General features: G+C 43.8%; 1 protein-coding gene across 1 annotated transcript in view; it reads right to left on the bottom strand.

Moving 5' to 3' along the window:
* The window catches only part of LOC118390772 (glutamate receptor 3-like), a 126,683-nt gene extending 107,853 nt beyond the window's left edge, over positions 1–18,830 (bottom strand). The window contains exons 1-2 of the mRNA XM_052457088.1: positions 18,401–18,830; positions 17,729–17,887 (exon numbers count right to left, since the gene is read on the bottom strand). Coding sequence (XP_052313048.1) covers positions 17,729–17,887; positions 18,401–18,488 — 247 coding nt within the window. The 5' untranslated portion in view covers positions 18,489–18,830. The remainder of the gene's footprint in view (positions 1–17,728; positions 17,888–18,400) is intronic.
* Positions 18,831–21,864: the final 3,034 nt, after the last annotated feature.

Here is a 21,864-nt window from a genome sequence, read left to right as displayed (position 1 = left end):
CAGTGGAAAATGCGATGGAAACCCATTGAACTTGTATATTTTATTCGGTACATGGGAACTTAACTGCAAATGGTATGTCATAATGCACAACCTTTTATCTGCAACAAGACAATTTGATGGAGACATCTCTGGTGTGAAAATGTATATATTGTTTTTGTGGGGGATTTTAGAATATTGCATGAAAATCTTTCGCCAATTGGATGGAAACCTAGCTACTGTCTGTGATTCATGGTGCTAGATCTACCTCTGGTATTTGCGGGTGGGTGTATGTAGTACTGGAAGCCAGCGTCAATATTTCCTGTCTCCAATGACCCACAGGCAATGATGGCAGAGTAGTGCAAACCATGGTTATGGATAAACACAGAGTATAAAGTCAAGGAGAGGTCATTGCACTAATGACCAGAAAATGTTGTTTACGCTAAATCAAATCAAATCAAAGTTAATTTGTCACGCGCGCCGAATACAACAGGTGTAGACCTTACAGTGAAATGCTTACTTACAGGCTCTAACCAATAGTGCGGAGAAAAAAGTATGTGTGTGTGTGTGTGTGGGTAAGTAAAGAAATAAAACAACAGTAAAAAGACAATTGAAATAACAGTAGCGAGGCTATATACAGACACCGGTTAGTCAGGCTTATTGAGGTAGTATTTACATGTAGATATGGTTAAAGTGGCTATGCATATATGATGAACAGAGAGTAGCAGTAGCGTAAAAGAGGGGTTGGTGGGTGGCGAGACACAATGCAGATAGCCCGGTTAGCCAATGTGCGGGAGCACACAAAGAGCAGAAAATCTTTCATAACACAATACTTATGCTGCAGTCTCAAAGTGAAACTCAAAGTGAAGGTCACAAGCACAGCATGTGTCCATAGTGAAGTTTGAACAAACTGTAGAAACCTATTTGGATTGTCTTGCAAGGCATTCCTGGAAGGACTCAAAATCATTTGAATATGCTCACTGCTTGGGAAATAAACACAAGAGGGTAAACATAGTGTCTGTCCACTGCTGAAGATTGATGTTTGCTCAGACACAATGATTATAAAGAGACATCCTGTGTTCCACAAAATGATTTTCAGTTAGAACAGATTGTTCTGATTTTTTAAGCTCTTGTAGTTATGTCATGCTACCAAATGATAACCCCACGACAAAACTGAAGATGACTGCTTGTCAACCTGGGGCAAGATATCCAAACTGACAAGACTGTGGTTTTTTTTGTCAGTACATTATAACAAAAATGACACACTTTGGGAAAGTTTCTCAGTCTGTCCGAGTGCTCCACAAATCCAGAGGGTACACTTTCGACTTTCAAATGAAACAAAAGAACAGAGGCAGACTGTCACATTACTCTCCATACATACGCCTGTGCCTTCAAGGGAATTTAATTTGATCCATCTTTATCCACTGGGTCAATTGTCAAAAATCTCAGAACTCAGTCATTCCACAAGGACAAATTCTTGACCATTACCAATACAAGCATGTAATAATACTAATATTATTAGTGTTAATCACCCACCAGATTGAGAGTCAATGATCATGATATGATACTGTTGTGGGTGGAAGTTTCTAGCTATAGAGATAATTACGTTTTACAGTAGGTTCCAGCACTCTGACCCGGCTCGGATTAAATCAAATTAATAATATATCCTAACATTATTATCTGCTCTCTGTAAATACATGTCCTACTCTGCCACCAGATCATATCTTAAATTAGTCTGGTTCTAGGTGAGACAGACAGACATTCTATGGAAGCTGCTCATCTCTGGGGTCAACATATTTTTCAACACTGGTCCCCTGTGCTGGGCCGTCATTCATGAGGTTGCATTTATAAATGAGCAGCACTCAGAGTAGCAATGGGACTACCTGGTCCACCTGTGCTCTCACGGAGCTGGGAGAATAATTGACATTAGATTGAAGACGTACAATTTTCCTCCAAACCATTCTATTGGTAAAATAGGCACTGCAGATGCTGTGCTCTCTATGCCATATTGTAAAATGAATTTTAATGCAGTTGTCCCATCATTACCCCTGGTATGTCTGATCTATATCTTATATAGGGCATGCTGCTGCAGGGAATAAGTGTTCCTGCTTTTTCTGGGACAAACAGCAATTGCTGCAATGAAAGATCCCAACGATAGATAAATAGGCAAGCTAGAATAACTCTGAGTGGAGATATGGGATCATCTCTGATCAAGAGCACACCTAGGCTGGAGGTCGGATGTTTTAAATGGAATAACAAGACCACCAAACTGCTGTTTAGCATAAAACATTATATATTTCAAAATACAAATATATCTTTGACAGCAGCCTCCATGTTCAAGTTCACTCTAAGTGTGTCTTTTGATATTGGTATTAAATATGCAGTTTGTTGAATTTGCCCTCCAGTGAACAGAATGGATTGAGCTGTATCTCATTACCATCTATTCTCCACTACGCTCTTAGAAAAAAGGGCTCCAAAAGGGTTTTCGGCAGTCCCCATAGGAGAACCCTTTTGGTACGAGGGAGAATCCTTTTTGGTTCTATGTAGAATGGAAAGGGTCCTACATGGAACCAAAAAGGGTTCTCCCTGGAACAAAAAAGGTTCTTCAAAGGGTTCTCCTAATGGGACAGCTGACAAAAACATTTTAGGTTCTAGATATAACTTTTTTCTCTAAGAGTGTAGATGAAGACTGCAAATTGTCCCTCCATCCTCTAAGAACGAATAAATATCACACACACAGTTAAGGATTAACAAAACACTAAGAAATGTTCCCCTGAATGAACAAAAAGTGCAGAACATTCCTTCTTCTTCACAATGGGTTGTAGTGTTAACAGCACCAAAGGTGTGTTTTATCAGCACATCAGTTTACACCTCCACTAGTCTCTCTCTCATCCCTGGTGTCCCCTTCCAAGAAAACCTCCACATAACTCCACGTTCAAACATGACCCTAGAGCTAAGTTATTGTCCTGGAGCTATGCCCATAGACTATTGAAGCTCAGCTAGCGACAAACCATATGGCCACTGATCAGGAAAGGTTCGCTTCAAACATGGTCATCATGAGAGGAATTCTCTATGAAGTTCTCAAAGGTAAATCAATTGCATGCCTTTGATTTTGGCTGAAATATTGCTCAGCGCATGTAACTAACAGTGAACATTACTTCTGAGTGGATGAGTAACATAGTTACTCTCTTGGAATGGCCTATTTTGGAATTATCCACAGTCTGACCCAAAGGTGGTTTAGAAGGGGCAGTCTAATTCCAGAGGAATTGTGAGCAGATCTCTCTCGGCGCTCCGTCCAACACCCCCCTGACTTCTAATCAAATCCTTGATGTTGTTTCAGCCAATAATCATAAGTCCGATGTAATGTTGTTCATTATAACCCAGATCAGATGGCAGTCAGATGGTGCTGCTGGTAGTGGTGCATCAGCGGGACTGCTCAGTGCTGTATGTACTGTGGTAGAGCTTTCCGGTGCTTCAATAGCACTGTGCTGGTTGAGTCATATGAAGGGCAGGGAGAGATTAGGAGCTGCTTTTCAACGCTATATAAATAATATGCTGATATAATAACATCTGATAAAATAGAAGTAAATCTCTGAAGAAATTGTGCTGCTTTTACTTCAGAGATGGGGCATGGAGTAAGTTCTAAAAGATGCATGGTGGGGCTTTTTACTGTGGTTATACTGTATGTTCACAGAGCAGTTTGGGACTATTCCTCCTTTTAGGGTCAGATGCACAGACAGCCATGTAAAGTATTTGAACATTATCTGAAGATATCAGCTTGTCACAGTCACAGGTCACTGGTGCTAGCCTAGACTTCCACTATTGCAGCATGATGATGGGTTTAATACATGGTGAGATGGAGGAGCTCGGTGGTGATTCTCTCCACTGTCCTGTCCACCCTCCTCACCACAGCACATCATCCCAGTATGACTCAGTTCAACTCCTCATTGACTAGCATGATGTAGTCAGCGGACCCTAAGGCCAATGTTTTGGCATACACCTGTCTCCCTCCACCTCCCTACTTTTCACTGCACAGACAATATTACTATGAAAAATACCAAAACAATATAGTTATTTCATATTGCACAGTGATAGTCAGTTAAGCGTGTGTATATTTGTAAATGTGTGTGTGTTGGTTGTGTACCATACAGCCATATGTGTCAAGCTCTCGGGGGCTTATATTTTTCCTAGAAGTCTACACTCTTTGAAGTAATAGAAAGCTCTGGTGAAATGAATTCTGTTCTGTCACATATCAGGAAATATTGAGAGAAAGATATGGGCCATGAGAGCTGATCTCTCCATAGTCTTCACCACAGTGAAGCACTGACCTGTCCTGTGGCCTTCAGCCTATTGATCTTCCCAGGCAATAACATGGCCGATGGGGATGTGTGACTATCATTACATCCTGACCCAACCAGGGGAGAGCTATAGAGCGACGGACGTTATTCTAATCTGACTGGCAATTCTTACAAGTGGCTCCTAATCGATAAATCATTTACACATGTTATGACACCCTACCATATATGTAATTGATCGCCTGATTCGATCATGTGATTCAAAGACATTGGTTTAACCCTTTGTATATGAATGGGCATTTTTTTAAGATGCAAAGTCTCCACAGACAACAACAAAAAATCCCAAAATGTGTAATTTACAAAAGAATAACATCTAAAAAACAAGCTATTATATATAGCACTCTGTATAGTGAGACACCATATGACTTCTTTCAGTAGAGAAAAACCCTTTGAAAAGCATTTAAATAATGCAACTCCTTTTCTACCAGCCCAGTTGAATATATTGTTAGCATTGTCCCACTGTTAACATCCTTATGTTACAGACGATCCTGTCTTATATGTTCCAGGTCTCATAAATAGAAGAAAAATAAAACAGATTTTTTGTTAAGTGGGAGACATCTGCTATGTTCCATCTTCAAACTGAATATCCATCTGTTATGCAGGTGTTTTGAGGAAGCATGAGAATGCATTAAAGAATGAGTAGCAGCAGACCCATGTAAAATCCCACATTAAAGGGTTATGGAGTGAGGCTGAGAGAATAAAGAGTATCTTCTGAGATGAAAGAACATACACACATACAGAACCAGTCAAAAGTTCTGACACACCTACTCATTCAAGGGTGTTCCTTTACTTTGACTATTTTCTACATTGTAGAATAATAGTGAAGACATCAGAACTATGAAATAAAAAAATATATGAAATGATGTAGTAACCAAAAAAAGTGTTAAACAAATCAAAATATATTTTTGATTTTAGATCCTTCAAAGTAGCCACCCTTTGCCTTGATGACAGCTTTTCACACTCTCACATTCTCTCAACCAGGTGAAGAAGTTCCAACATATGCTGAGCACTTGCTGGCTGCTTTTCCTTCACTCTGCAGTCCAACTCATCCCAAACCATCTCAATTGGTTTGAGGTCAGGTGATTGTGGAGGCCAGGTCATCTGATGCAGCACTCCATCACTCTCCTTCTTGGTCAAATAGCCCTTACACAGCCTGGAGGTCTATTTTGGGTCATTGTCCTGTTGATAAACAAATGATAGTCCCACTAAGAGCAAACAGGATGGGATGGCATATCACTGCAGAATGCTGTGGTAGCCATGCTGGTCAAGTGTGCCTGGAATTCTAAATAAATCACTGACAGTGTCACCAGCAAAGCACCCCCACACCATCACACCTCCTCCTCCATGCTTCACTGTGGGAACCACACATGCAGAGATCATCCGTTCACGTACTCCGCGTCTCACAAAGACACGGCGGTTGGAACCAAAAATCTCATATTTGGACTCATCAAACCAGATGACAGATTTCCATCAGTCCTTTCATTGCTCGTGTTTCTTGTCCCAAGCAAGTCTCTTCTTATTATTAGTCCCTTTAGCAGCAATTAGACCATTAAGGCCTGATTCACGCAGTCTCCTCTGAACAGTTGATGTTGAGATGTGTCTGTTACTTGAACTCTGTGAAGCATTTATTTGGCTGCAATATCTGAGGCTGGTAAGTCTAATGAACTTATCCTCAGCAGCAGTGGTAACTCTGCTGCTTGTGACAAAACGGCACATTTTTACTGAGCAAGATGGCGCCGATAGAAATGGCAGCTTCTCTTCTAGTCCTTAGGAAACTGTGCAGTATTTAGTTTCTCATGTATTATTTCTTACATTGTTAGCCCAGAAAACCTTAAGTGTTATTACATACAACCGGGAAGAACTATTGGATATCAGAGAGACATCAACTTACCAGCACAACCAGCAGTACAACCAGGAATACGACTTTCCCAAAGCGGATCCTTTGTCTGCACTAGAGATTGACCAATTCATCGGAATGGACGATTAATTAGGGCCGATTTCAAGTTTTTATAACAATCGGAAATCGGTATTTTTGGACACTGATTTTGGCCGATTTATTTATTTATTGTCACGACTTCCGCCGAGGTTGGCTCTCCTGCCCGCTCAGGCGGTGCTCGGCGGTCATCGTCACCGTCCTACTAGCCACTACCGATCCCTTTTCGTGTATCTGTTGGTTTTGTCTGATTGTTTTCACCTGTGTGTTGTTTAGTTAATTAGTGTCTGTATATAATGTAGGTTGTCCCGCCCTTGTTTTGTGCGGGATTGTTTATTTTGTCATTCATTTCGTCTGTCGGTGTTATTGTGTTTCTTATTCTCCGGTTAGTCTGTTATCCTGTGTTGGATAATTTCACCCTGTGTGTATTTGGGTTGACCGTGTTTATTTTGTTCACCGGAGAATAAACTTTATTATCGCTAACTGCTCTCTGCGCCTGATTCCACCCACCTTGATTAGACGTGACAGAATCCCGCACCACCATGGAATCAGCAGGAGCAGCAGCGTCTCCTCTCCCATCGATGGAAGAGAGGGTCCTCCATCATACCAGCATGATTCACCAGATTGGTTCTGCTATGGACCAAATGTTGGAGAGAATGGATCGATGGGAGAGGAGTGGCCTCCCCACCTCATCTCTAGCAACCCCTTCTCCAGCACCTCCTGTTTCTGCGACCACAGCTGGCTCTGGGGCTCTTCGGCTGACACTCCCACGGGAGTTTGACGGATCGGCGGCTAGGTGCCAGGGTTTCCTCCTTCAGCTGGAACTATACCTGGCTACCGTGCGTCCTGCTCCCTCTGGAGAGGAGAGCGTCTCCTGCTTGACTGGGCGAGCCCTCGAGTGGGCCAACGCAGTGTGGAATGGTCCGGACTCGGGTAAGGATAATTACCCAGAGTTCACCCGCCGATTCCAAGCTGTTTTTGACCATCCACCCGAGGGTCGGGCGGCGGGTGAACGGCTGTTTCACCTGCGTCAGGAGACGAGGAGCGTACAGGATTTTGCCCTAGAGTTTAGGACTTTGGCAGCAGGAGCAGGATGGAACGACAGGGCCTTGATTGATCATTTTAGATGTAGTCTCAGGGAGGACGTCCGCAGGGAGCTGGCATGTCGGGACACCACATTCACACTGGATGGACTTATCGATCTGGCTATCCGTCTCGACAACCTGCTGGCTGCTCGCGGGCGTTCGGATCAGGTCCTGTCGTTTCCAATCCCCAGCCCCCCTGTTCCTATCCCTATGGAATTAGGAGGTACGGCTTCGAGGGGGACCGGAGGAGGAGTGTCCTCCTGCACCAGTTGTGGTCGACGAGGGCACCCGTCCGACCGGTGCTGGAGGAACTCGTCTAGGAGTCGGGAGGACAGGCGGAACACTGCTTGATCACCCCAGGTGAGTAAGCACCAAACTCATTCAGAGCTTCCTTACGGTCATGTGTTTGTATTGATTTCTTTCCCTGGGTTTTCCCCCTCTCTACAGCATACGGCGCTAGTCGATTCAGGCGCAGCTGGGAATTTTATGGATCGTGGGCTTGCGTTAAGGCTAGGGATTCCCCTGGTGTCGTTAGATCGACCTTTCCCCGTGCACTCCTTAGATAGCCGACCATTAGGGTCAGGAGTAATTAGGGAGGCTACGGTGCCGCTGGACATGGTAACGCAACGCAGGGTGATCATAAGGAGCAGATTAGCCTGTTCCTTATAGATTCACCTGCGTTTCCAGTGGTGTTGGGGGTTCTCTGGTTAGCTCAACACAACCCAGTGATTTTCTGGCGACAGGGGGCTCTTAAGGGGTGGTCAGAGGAGTGTTCAGGTAGGTGTATAGGAGTTGCCATTGGTGCGACTACGGTGGAGAGTCCAGACCAAGTTTTCACCGTGCGCATTCCCTCTGAATATGCCGATTTGGCTATCGCCTTCAGTAAAGGGAAGGCGACCCAATTACCACTTCATCGTCGAGAGGACTGCGCGATAAACCTTCTGGAAAACGCTGCACTTCCTAGGAGTCACGTGTATCCATTGTCCCAGGAGGAGACAGTTGCAATGGAAACATATGTTTCCGAATCGCTGGGACAGGGGTACATTCAGCCCTCCATATCACCCGTCTCCTCAAGCTTCTTTTTTGTGAAGAAGAAGGATGGAGGTCTGCGTCCGTGTATTGATTAAAGAGGTCTAAATTCCATTACAGTGGGGTTTAGTTACCCACTACCTCTCATCGCTACGGCAATGGAATCATTTCACGCGGCGCGATTCTTCACAAAACTGGACTTGAGGAACGCGTATAATCTGGTATGTATCCGGGGAGGAGATGAGTGGAAAACCGCATTTAGTACTACTTCTGGTCATTATGAGTACTGCGTCATGCCATACGGGTTGAAGAATGCTCCAGCCGTTTTCCAATCCTTCGTAGATGAGATTCTCCGAGACCTGCTCGGGCAGGGAGTGGTAGTGTACATTGATGACATCTTGATCTATTCTGCCACACGCGCGGAGCATGTGTCTCTGGTGCGTAAGGTACTTGGGCGACTACTGGAGCATGACCTGTATTGCAAGGCGGAGAAATGTGAGTTTTTCAAACAGTCCGTTTCCTTCCTGGGGTATCGTATTTCCACCTCCGGGGTGGTGATGGAGGATGATCGCGTTACAGCCGTGCGTAATTGGCCGACTCCGACCATGGTGAAAGAAGTGCAGCGGTTTTTAGGGTTTGCCAATTACTACCGGAGGTTTATCCGGGGTTTTGGTCAGGTGGCTGCTCCCATCACCTCACTACTGAAGGGAGGACCGGTGCACTTGCGCTGGTCAGCAGAGGCGGGAAAGAGCTTTCAGTCGTCTGAAGGAGCTGTTCACCAATGCGCCCGTGTTGGCGCATCCGGACCCCTCTTTAGCGTTCATAGTGGAGGTGGATGCGTCCGAGGCTGGGGTTGGAGCCGTGCTGTCCCAACGCTCGGGCATGCCATCCAAACTCCGCCCGTGTGCTTTCTTTTCGAGCAAGCTCAGCCCAGCGGAGCGAAACTATGATGTGGGGGACCGGGAGTTGTTAGCTGTAGTCAAGGCTCTGAAGGTGTGGAGACATTGGCTTGAGGGGCCTAAATACCCTTTTCTCATCTGGACTGACCATCGTAATCTCGAGTACATCCGGGCAGCTAAGAGACTAAATCCACGTCAGGCTAGATGGGCCATGTTTTTTACTAGGTTCCAGTTTACCCTCACATATCGGCCAGGCTCCCAAAACACCAAAGCTGACGCACTGTCTCGCCTCTATGATACCGAGGAACGGTCAGTAGAGCCAACTCCCATCATTCCACCGTCATGTCTCGTGGCACCAGTGGTATGGGAGGTGGATGCTGAGATAGAGAGGGCCTCACGGTCAGAGCCGGCTCCTCCTAACTGTCCAGTAGGGACCAAGTATGTGCCGAGGGTGGTCCGGGACAAGCTGATTAGGTGGGCTCATACTCTTCCCTCCTCGGGTCATCCTGGTATCAAGAGGACAGTGCAGAGTCTGAGAGGGAGATACTGGTGGCCCACACTGGCTAAAGACGTGAGATTTTATGTCTCCTCCTGCTCAGTGTGTGCTCAGAGCAAGGCTCCTCGGCACCTACCTAGAGGGAAATTACAACCCCTCCCCGTTCCACAACGGCCGTGGACACATTTATCGGTGGATTTTCTTACCGACCTTCCCCCGTCCCAGGGAAGTACTACGATCCTGGTCGTTGTGGATTGGTTTTCTAAGTCCTGTCGTCTCATTCCGTTGCCCGGTCTTCCTACGGCCCTGCAGACTGCTGAGGCTTTGTTTACCCATGTCTTCCGGCACTATGGGGTGCCTGAGGACATCGTCTCTGATCGGGGTCCCCAATTCACGTCCAGAGTGTGGAGGGCGTTCATGGAGAGACTGGGGGTCTCGGTTAGCTTAACCTCAGGTTTTCACCCCGAGAGTAATGGGCAGGTGGAGCGCGTTAACCAGTATGTGGGCAGGTTTCTGCGGTCCTATTGTCGGGACCGGCCTGGTGAGTGGGCAAGGTATGTTCCATGGGCCGAACTAGCCCAGAACTCCTTACGCCACTCCTCTACTAACTTGTCTCCTTTTGAGTGTGTGTTAGGTTACCAGCCGGTCCTGGCTCCATGGCATCAGAGTCAGACCGAGGCTCCTGCGGTGGAGGAATGGGTACAGCGCTCCAAGGACACCTGGAAAGCCGTTCAGGACTCATTACGGTTAGCGGGAGAACGGCAGAAGAGGAGCGCTGACCAGCACCGCAGTGAGACCCCCGCGTTTGTACCGGGGGACAGGGTCTGGCTCTCGACCCGAAACCTGTCTCTCCGCCTGCCCTGTCGGAAGCTGGGGCCGCTCAAAGTCCTGAGGAAAATAAACAAGGTGTGTTATAGGTTACAACTTCCTAGGTATTACCGTATTAACCCCTTGTTTCATGTGTCTCTCCTCAGGCTGGTGGTGGCTGGTCCCCTGCAAGAAGGTGAGGTGTCTGAGGTCCCTCCGCCCCCTCTGGACATCGATGGGCCCCGGCGTATACAGTTCGAGGCATTCTGGATTCTAGACGCCGGGTGGGGGGCCTACAGTACCTCGTGGACTGGGAGGGGTACGGCCCGGAGGAGAGATGCTGGGTTCCGGTGAGGGACATTTTGGACCCTTCTCTCCTGATAGAATTCCACCGCATCCACCAGGATCGCCCAGCACCTCGTCCTCCGGGTCGTCCTCGAGGACGGTGGCGGCGCGCTGCGGGAGCCGCGCGTCAGGGGGGGGGGGTACTGTCACGACTTCCGCCGAGGTTGGCTCTCCTGCCCGTTCAGGCGGTGCTCGGCGGTCGTCGTCACCGTCCTACTAGCCACTACCGATCCCTTTTCGTGTATCTGTTGGTTTTGTCTGATTGTTTTCACCTGTGTGTTGTTTAGTTAATTAGTGTCTGTATATAATGTAGGTTGTCCCGCCCTTGTTTTGTGCGGGATTGTTTATTTTGTCATTCATTTCGTCTGTCGGTGTTATTGTGTTTCTTATTCTCCGGTTAGTCTGTTATCCTGTGTTGGATAATTTCACCCTGTGTGTATTTGGGTTGACCGTGTTTATTTTGTTCACCGGAGAATAAACTTTATTATCGCTATCTGCTCTCTGCGCCTGATTCCACCCACCTTGATTAGACGTGACATTTACACCTTTATTTAACTAGGCAAGTCAGTTAAGAACACATTCTTATTTTCAATGACGGCCTAGGAACGTTGGGTTAACTGTTCCCTTGTTCAGGAGCAGAACGACAGATTTTTATCTTGTCAGCTCGGGGATTCAATCTTGCAACCTTACAGTTAACTAGTCCAACGCTCTAACCACCTGCCTCTCATTGCACTCCACGAGGAGCCTGCCTGTCACGCGAATGCAGTAAGAATCCAAGGTAAGTTGCTAGCTAGCATTAAACTTATCTTATAAAAAACAATCAATCAATCATAATCACTAGTTAACTACACATGGTTGATGATATTACTAGTTTATCTAGCGTGTCCTGCGTTGCATATAATCAATGTGGTGCACATTCGCGAAAAAGGACTGTCGTTGCTCCAACATGTACCTAACCATAAACATCAATGCCTTTCTTAAAATCAATACAAGTATATATTTTTAAACCTGCATATTTAGTTAATATTGCCTGCTAACATGAATTTATTTTAACTAGGCAAATTGTGTCACTTCTCTTGCAACAGAGTCAGGGTATATGCAGCAGTTTGGGCCGCCTGGCTCGTTGCGAACTGTGTGAAGACTATTTCTTCCTAACAAAGACAGCCAACTTTGCCAAACGGGGGATGATTTAACAAAAGCGCATTTGCGGAAAAAGCACAATCATTGCACGACTGTACCTAACCATAAACACCAATGCCTTTCTTAAAATCAATACACAGAAGTATATATTTTTAAACCTGCATATTTAGCTAAAATAAATCCAGGTTAGCAGGCAATATTAACCAGGTGAAATTGTGTCACTTCTCTTGCGTTCATTGCACGCAGGAACCCATGTCCTTTTGTTCACCTGACCTAGAATTCCTCACAATCAAATGCCGACCGTATTATCTCCCAAGAGAACTCTCCTCGGTTATCGTCACAGCCATGTATATCCCCCCGCAAGCAGATACCAAGACAGCCATCAAGGAACTTCACTGAACTTTATGCAAACTGGAAACTATCTATCCTGAGGCTGCATTTATTGTAGCTGGGGATTTTAATAAAGCTAATCTGAGAACAAGGCTACCTAAACTCTATCAGCATATCGATTGCAGTACACTCAACCACTTCCGCGATGCATCCAAGGCCCTCCCCCGCCCTCCTTTTGGCAAATCTGACCATGACTCCATTTTGTTGCTCCCCTCCTATAGGCAGAAACTAAAACAGGAAGCGCCCGTGCTTAGGTTTATCCAAAGCTGGTCTGACCAATCGGTTTCCACGCTTCAAGATTGCTTCAATCACGTGGACTGGGATATGTTCCGGGTAGCCTCAGATAATAACATTGACGCATACGCTGACTCAGTCAGAGAGTTTATAAGGAAGTGTATAGGAGATGTTGTACCCACTGTGACTATTAAAACCTTCCCTAACCAGAAACTGTGGATTAATGGCAGCATTCGTGCAAAACTGAAAGCATGTACCACCACATTTAATTATGGCAAGGCGACTGGAAATATGACCAAGTACAAACAGTCAAGTTATTCCCTCCGTGAGGCAATCAAACAAGCAGAGTGTCAGTATAGAGACAAAGTGGTCGCAATGCAACGGCTCAAACACGAGACATATGTGGCAGGGTCTACAGACAATCACGGATTACAAAAAGATTACCAGCCCCTTCGCGGACATCGACATCTTGCATCCAGACAAATTAAACAACTTCTTTGGGTACTTTGAGGACAATTCAGTGCCACCGACGCAGCCCGCTACCAAAGCCTGTGGGCTCTCCTTCTCCGTGGCCGATGTGAGTAAAACATTTTAACGTGTTAACCCTCGCAAGGCTGCCAGCCCAGACAGCATCCCTTGCTACGTCCTCAGAGCATGCGCAGACCAGCTGGCTAGCGTGTTTACGGACATATTCAATCAATCTCTATCCCAGTCTTCTGTCCCCACATGCTTCAAGAGGACCACCATTGATCCTGTTCCCAAGAAAGCTAAGGTAACTGAACTAAATTACTATCGCCCTGTAGCACTCACTTCTGTCATCATGATGTGCTTTGAGAGACTAGTCAAGGATCATATCACCTCCACCTTACCTGTCACCCTAGACCCATTTCAATTTGCTTACCGCACCAAAAGGTCCACAGATGACGCAATCGCCATCACACGGCATACTGCCCTATCCCATCTGGACAAAAGGAATACCTATGTAAGAATTCTGTTAATTGACTATAGCTCAGCATTTAACACCATAGTACCCTCCAAAAACATCATTAAGCTTGAGACCCTGGGTCTCGATCCCGTCCTGGGCAACTGGGTCCTGGACGTCCTGACGGGCCACCCCCAGGTGGTGAAGGTAGGAAACAACATCTCCACTCCGCTGATCCTCAACACTGGGGCCCCACAAGGGTGTGTTCTCAGTTCCCTCCTGTACTCTGTGTTCACCCACAACTGTGTGACCATGCGCACCTTATGCGCACCTCCAACTCAATCATCAAATTTGCAGACAACACAACAGATTACCAACAACGACGAGACAGTCTACAGCGAGAAGTTGGGTGCCCTCGAAGTGTGGTGTCAGGAAAACAACCTCTCTCTCAATGTCAGCAAAACAAAAGAGATGATCGTGGACTTCAGGAAACAGCAAAGGGAGCACCCACATATCCACATCGACGGGACAGCAGTGGAGAATGTGCATATCACAAAATGAAATGGTCCATGCACACAGACAGTGTGATGAATAAGGCGCAACAGTGCCTCCTCAATCTCAGGAGGCTGAAAAATTGTGGCTTGTCACCGAAAACCCTCACTAACTTTTACAGGTGCACAATTGAGAGCATCCTGTCACTCTGTATCACCGCCTGGTACGGCAACTGCACCACCCACAACCGCAAGGCGCTCCAGAGGGTGGTGCGGTCTGCACAACGCATCACTGGGGGCAATCTACCTGCCCTCCAGGACACCTACAACACCCGATGTCACAGGAAGGCAAATATGATCATCAAGGACAATAACCACCCGAGCCACTGCCTGTTCACCCCACTTCCATCCAGAAGGCAAGATTAGTACAGGTGCATCAAAGCTGGGACAGAGAGATTGAAAAACAGCTTCTATCTCAAGGTATTCAGATTGTTAAACAGCCACCACTAGCACAGAGAAGTGGCTGCCTACCTACAGACTTGATATAATTGGCCACTTTAATAAATGGAACACTGGTCACTTTATTAATTCCACTTTAAGAATGTTTACATATCTCACATGACTCATCTCATATGTATATGATGTATACTGTATCATTCACTATCTATTCTTTACTATCTCAGCCGCTCTGTCACTGCTCATCCATATATTTTATACTTATATATTCTCATCCCATTCCTTTAATAGATTGTCTTAGGTTTTGTTGTAGAATTGTTAGATATTACCTGTTAGATACTGCTGCACTGTCGGCTCTAGAAGCATAAGCATTTCGCTATACTCGCAATAACATCTGATAACCATGTGTATGTGACCAATAAAATTTGATTTGGTCTTTTATTGTCCCCAGCACAAGGTGCACTTGTGTAATGGTCATGCTGTTTAATCAGCTTCTTAATATGCCACACCTGTCAGGTGGATGGATTATCTTGGCAAAGGAGAAATGCTCACTAACAGGGATGAACACAAATTTGTCCACAAAATTGGAGAGAAAATAGGTTTTTGTGCGTATGGACCTTTTCTGGGATATGGAACCAAAATGTTACATGTTGCATTTATATTTTTGTTCAGTGTACATACATATCATCCATTTGGTCATTTCATCTGACAGTAAAATTGGTGAGTAATTAATTATTGTGTTATTGTCCAATAATGTTAATGGACAAAAATTGCCCACTGATGCTAAATAGATGCAATGAATGATCTAATTTAATAAATGTGAAAATTAATATTATAGAAGTGCTGCACATTGAAAAGTCAGGCTTTGTAGCCTCTCTGGTCTAAGTCAAAGGTAATCCATGTTGGCTACTCTCCCCCTTCTTCTTCTGATGTCAACTTCAAAGAGGAAGTGACAAACAGAATACCATTATATCTTGGCACTGGGTGTTATGAATGCTTTATGAAGGCTTCGTGGAAGTCTGACTGATATTCATTTCTGATTTTCTTCTGTGTCATGCTTATAACAGACACGGTTTCCAAAAACTAAGATCACTATGATTCAGCATGGAAATACTGCAATATTATTGGGAAAAACAAAACACAAAAATTACACAGAACTCTACAAAACCATTACAATGAGAGAGGTGGTTTTGTATTTTTATAGACAAGCCCCCCCAAAGGCACCAAGCAAGCTCCAGATTTCCTCGTCTTTTTTTCTCTTGATTGAGATACACAACCATCTGAGCAGCTAATTCTGTTTGCTGACACAGATTTGAATAGTCTGACTGATCCTTAGAGAAGTACAGTTAGAGAGAAGTTGGCGTGCCAAACGAGTGCTTCTGACACTCAGATGCCTCCAGTGCTGTGAGGGGTAGTCAGCAAGACTTTGGAAGCCTGCTCACTGTCTACAACCATTCTCATATTGAATGAACCAGAGGGTCCCATTGCCCTTCAACAAAAACAAATACCAAGACCTGACATTCGAATACACTCCCAGCTCCAACATGTTGAATATTAAATAAGCAAACAGATAAATATATTTATTTTCAGGTAAAAAGAAAAGAAACGCTATCCATAGCTGACTGTCTTCCATAAACAATGCAATAATGAACTGAACTGCAGGGAGCAGATACCGTAAATTAAGGACACCATGTCTGGTTTCTCATCAAAGAAGGTTCCATGCCAAAGCAAAAACATTGTATCCTGGGGTAGCTATGTAGCATCAAACTGATGTTGGCATTGGCTCCTCTATGAACTGAAGAGATAAATACTCACACTAGAAACGGCAATACTGTATCTAATCACAGTGGAATATGCTACTGAAATGTGCTCATACTTGCATGTCAGTCATGTGACATACCCATATTCTGTCAGATTGATCACTATAATAGAGCATCTGGAGGCATTTCATGAATCCTGAAATAACTAAAACCCATCCGCTCCAATTAAAGGTCTATATCTCCCATGGCAATCAAATTAAATAGTCTGTTCCAGTAATTCATGAGAATTCATTCTACAAATCTAAGAGAGGAAAATTATTTTAACAAAATTATTTTATCACAGTCACAGCAAATGGATGTTGATACATCGTAAATCCAGCAACTTGCAGCATATGCTCTAGCAAAATGATGCAACCAGATATAGGGGGGTTAAATAAAGACCAACACTGGGATACACTGCAGGCTTATCCATGTGCACCCTCATTACAGACCTATCGCTGGGATCTTACAATAGTGCCTCAAGTGAGCAGCAACTAAAAGAGAAGACAACACTGTCAAGTGCCATAAACGAACAATGTTTTACACCCAGGGCATAGAGATGCTGTGGAATTGTCATACCAGATCAATATTAGCATTACAGCTTTTCAACAGAACAACAGCCACCTCTGTTGAATTGTATCCATGGAAGGAGTAGCATTTCCTATATATGATGACCGCGACATTGTCATGCCATTGTTTATAGCCATTATCTCAGCTATAGACAGACATGACAAGTTTACTGTGCTTCATCGTATACATTACACATTTGTACTGTACTTATGCACCACTGTGTTTCATAAACCAGGCTGACCCTAACCTCCTCAACCCTGAAAAAAATGTCAAATGCTATTATTGTATACAATAGTGTACATCTGTCTGCTACAGTGTGTGTTACAAAAAGCAGTGATATAACAGAGAACTGAATCTGTCATTTGGATTATTAGGCAACAACCACCTATTTGAAATATCAATGGCTTCATCTAAAAATAAACTGGGGCTTGTATAGTCAAACTTACTCCGCACATATACACAACATTATTTCTATAGAATCATCTATTCTATGGTATCCTCCTAAACAACTCAAGCTCTATTCACAATCATAGTGGTGTGAAAAAGTGTTTTGTATACAAAGGAAGATATTATATCCAGAAAGGAAAGAATTAACAGTTAAACTATATATTTGTTTTATTCTCAATCTTGAATCAACCATGTTTAAAAGAAGCTGCATTGACACAACAGCTTTATAATGTTTCAATGTGAGTGGGTGTACTGTTGGGCTACAATATTTTCTCATGAATTTTGAGGGGGGGGGGCGGTTTTGGTAGTTGTTGAATGAAATACATTGCCATAATTGAGTATCGTGGTACTCACAAGCATGTGTGACGGAGAAGCTGTTCGAGGATTCGAGATTGTCTACATTGTAATTGAGATGGAAAGGTTTTTCCGTCACATTTTGATTGGTATTATACAGCTGGACAGCGAATCTGAAAGCGCTGTGCTCCTGCACTGTGGAGCGCATAAAGAGACCACCTATAGAAGAAAGAGAATAGGAGATTACGAAGAATGTCACTTTTCATTGCCTAGTTGCTCTTATAATGTTTCGTGAAAATACAGTATGACGTCAATATCAGTCCTTATAAATCATCAGTCCAATTTTACGCATCACATAACTAACTGGATGACCATTACTTTATCTAGAATAAACACCACCTATTTAATTATACATAGATTCACTTGTTAATGTATTATCTACACTACCCATTGCAGTCGTGGAAAGTTCTGTAGGAAGATACAGTACTTAAATAGGCTATGAGCAACTTTGTGCCATTTTCACCCTCCCCCACTCTAAAGCGGTGTTTCTCTTAGGTGGCTATTACCCTACCTGTCGTTAGTGTAGGCTATTACTGATCAACTTGACAATGAATTATGCAAATATAAAATGAAGTCAACACCACACAACACTGTCTTTATGTACATTGATCTCGTTTTATGTTCAGGCTAAAGAAAAAACATGTTAGTTATGCTATTTCAAATATAACTTACCTATATTTATCTGGTTTGGAAACGCTCCATGCGATTTCCCAAAAAGCCACAACAAAAAAAGGACAATGGCTATTACGCGATGCCTCATTTTCTCCGGACTCTGAATTTAACTCCTCAAACGAATCTGATATAGGAAAACCATGTACACAAACCTATGCGCACAGAAAATCCGCCAGACGTGTAAGCAGCTCCCACTGTGTACTACCAATGATATACTACAGGTACGTTGAGATGCGAGCGGAACTGCAGCAAAGCGAATCTTATGCTGTTGAGAGGGGAAAAGGCAAAGACTTATCTCAAAGATGGTGGAGCGAGAAGCGGATCTTATTGTGAATAAGGATCATCCAATTGGGCCAGCAGGGGGACGTTGATCAAACTTGATCTAACGTTGAATTATAACATCATCCTCCCCATCCCGCCACTGCAGACTTTGTTGGCTGGGAAGAAACCGCGCGGGCGCAGTGTAGTTTGTCCACATGGTGTAAAGAGAGTCAAGATACCATGCTATCATCTAACATCTGATCTACTCTACTCAAGTGGGCTAGTTGAGGGTATATCACATTACTGGTAGACTTTAATGCATCATCTATAAACTATCCGGTGAAGATTAAATTTGTTTACATTAAAAAAATTGCTTTAGGCTAAATTATATTTCTAAATATATTATTGACACGGATATTAAATGAATGCCAGGCAAATTGGTCTCCCTCTCATCACCTGTGTAAGTGGTCTTTGGAGATATTCCTGAAGACATGCCAATGTTTTTAACATCTACAGGATCGGTGGGTCCCCCACGGGACGGTTGAGCTAACGTAGGCTAATGCAATTAGCATGAGACTGTAAGTAACAAGAATATCTCCCAGGACATAGACATATCTGATATTGGCATGAAGCTTCAATTCTTGTTAATCTAACTGCATGGTCCAATTTACAGTAGCTATTACAGTGAAAGTCTACCATGCTATTTTTTGAGGAGAGTGCACGGTTATGAACTTGAAAAGTTATTAATAAACCAATTAGGCACATATGGTCAGTCTTGATACAAAATTTTGAACAGAAATGCAATGATTCATTGGATCAGTCAAAAAAATGTGCATATACACTGCTTCCATCTAGTGGCCAAAATCTAAATTGCAACTGGGCTGGAATAATACATTAAGGCATTTCTCTTGCATTTCAAAGATGATGGTACAAAAAAATATATTGTTTTTTTCTTTGTATTTTCTTTTAACAGATCTAATGTGTTATATTCTCTTACATTCATTTCACATTTCCACAAACTTCAAAGTGTTTCCTTTCAAATTGTATCAAGAATATGCATATCCTTGCTTCAATGCCTGAGCTACAGGCAGTTAGATTTGGGTATGTAATTTCAGGTGAAAATTTTAAAAAAGGGGCGGATCCTGTTAAAATTCCCTGAACTAAACCCTAACATTAGCCACAGCAATTGCATTCGTAACATATCATACCAATTGTAATTCCTTACATATCATAGGAAAAGAACTATGGACATCCACAAATTAATACATACCATATGAAACGTAACATACCGTATCATACTAATTGGAGTGTCCCGGATTTACGTTTACAATGTTACGTTTACACCTGAAGTCGACAAGCAACAGTGTGCAACTCCTCTGCAATACTAATGAGCATTTCCAACCTAGTGGAGGCGAGAGCACTCTAGCGCTGGGAGCAATTTCATTCCCCAGGATGGAACATCACATCCCTTTTCTCTGGGTGCCTTCCTGTGACTAGAGGCACAGTAGGACTTGATGAAGAGGGGTCTGATAAGTCCTGGGCATTGATGGGGCACTGCAGCAGCACCTGTTTCACATTATCCCGTAACCCCAGAATTAATTAGACAGACTCAATCACATTCGCTCTAAACATACCCCACAGACAGGCAGTGCAGATGACTCTGCAATCATGGGAGGAATTATGAAAACTTCAAGTGGCACTCAACTAATTTGGGGCATATTTGACTGACTCAAATATGGGCTGGGTTACAGGTTTAAGCTAGGTGGCAAATCCTAATGTTAGCTAGGTGGCTAACATTAGCTAGGCTAGGGGTTAGGGTTAGCGGTTAAGGTTAGGGTTAGGGTTGAGGTTAATGTTATGAGTTAGGTTAAAGATTTAGGTTTAGGGGAAGGGTTAGCTAACATACTAAGTAGTTGCAAAGTAACTAAAAAAGTAGTACGTCTGCACAGTTGCTAATATGCTAAAGTTGTCCGTGGTGAGATTCAAACACGCAACCTTCGGGTTGCTAGACATTCGCGTTATATGCCTACCCATCCACCCCAACCAACCGACTTGTGCATACACATCGTTTGGGGGGGGATACAGTTCACAAACGATATTGTGCAGTTATAAAGGTATTAAACCATCTTCTCTAACCACTATACACACGGTAGCATACAGCCTCTCACTATACTGTAGGGATGTGATCCTTCAAAACAATGAGAATTCACACACCAGCACATCTCTATCAAACCACTACGAATAAGATGATATAGATTACATTAGAGAAGCTCTTTGTTCAGAGAGTCAGTGTGTGCAGTGGAGAGCCAAAGGCAAGTCAGCCAATCATTACGGCTTCCTGTCAGGACGAGGCCGATGCAGAATAGGTCAGACTGTATTGATCCAGATCAATCAGAGGGATTTAAATGCTTGGCAATACAACTCCGATGTTAATTTACAGTTCACTCACTGATCTAGGGCCAGAACAGTGGTGCTGTGCTGCACAACTGTTGGGTGATTCCATTCCAGGAGCAAATTGTTTTAGCTTTAGAACATCTACAGTATATTTCCTCTGTAAGACATCACAGATTTGATGAACTACACAATTTTCCATTTAAATGGCATATCCCTTTCGGCTCGGCTGTGGAAAATTATTCAATTTGTTCCTGTGCACTCGAAAACAAACAGACTTAATTTGATAGAGCTTGTGGCAATCTGGCGCTTTACAGTCACTGAGGTGTGTCTGTCATCATGATGAGAGCCATCAGAGGCAAACTCATCCAGAGATAATATACAGGAACACCCTAAAATGAACCGTTTTCATACTACATCTCCCTTTGAAAAGAGAATGGTGTGGTGATGATGATGTGACTAGGTCTAAAACATCTCAGCCGGGAAAAAGATGGGAAACAAGGACTCCAAGGTCAAGCTAAATAGGTTGGAAGAGAAAGGAAGGGAGATGAGCAAGAGGTGAGACAGGCAGTCAGGGAGAGATGCAGCATGACGCTAAGGCCTGTCTTTACTCACGCTCTCTGAAGACATGGAAATGTGCTTTAGGCTTTTAAACGATGAGCAGCCAGCTGTGCATTCTTTCCACGCTAAAGTGAATTTAAGATATGAATGTATGTACTGTTGGTGTTGATTCATTATATGCTGTTATTACTCTTATTATGTGCTGTTTGTATTCATTAAAAATAGGTTTGGTGCAGACAATGGCTTGCCTG

Source organism: Oncorhynchus keta, chromosome 11, assembly GCF_023373465.1.
Source record: "Oncorhynchus keta strain PuntledgeMale-10-30-2019 chromosome 11, Oket_V2, whole genome shotgun sequence".
Taxonomy (NCBI): domain Eukaryota; kingdom Metazoa; phylum Chordata; class Actinopteri; order Salmoniformes; family Salmonidae; genus Oncorhynchus; species Oncorhynchus keta.
Note: the sequence above shows the minus strand (reverse complement) of the source record. Positions and strands in the feature narration are given on the sequence as shown.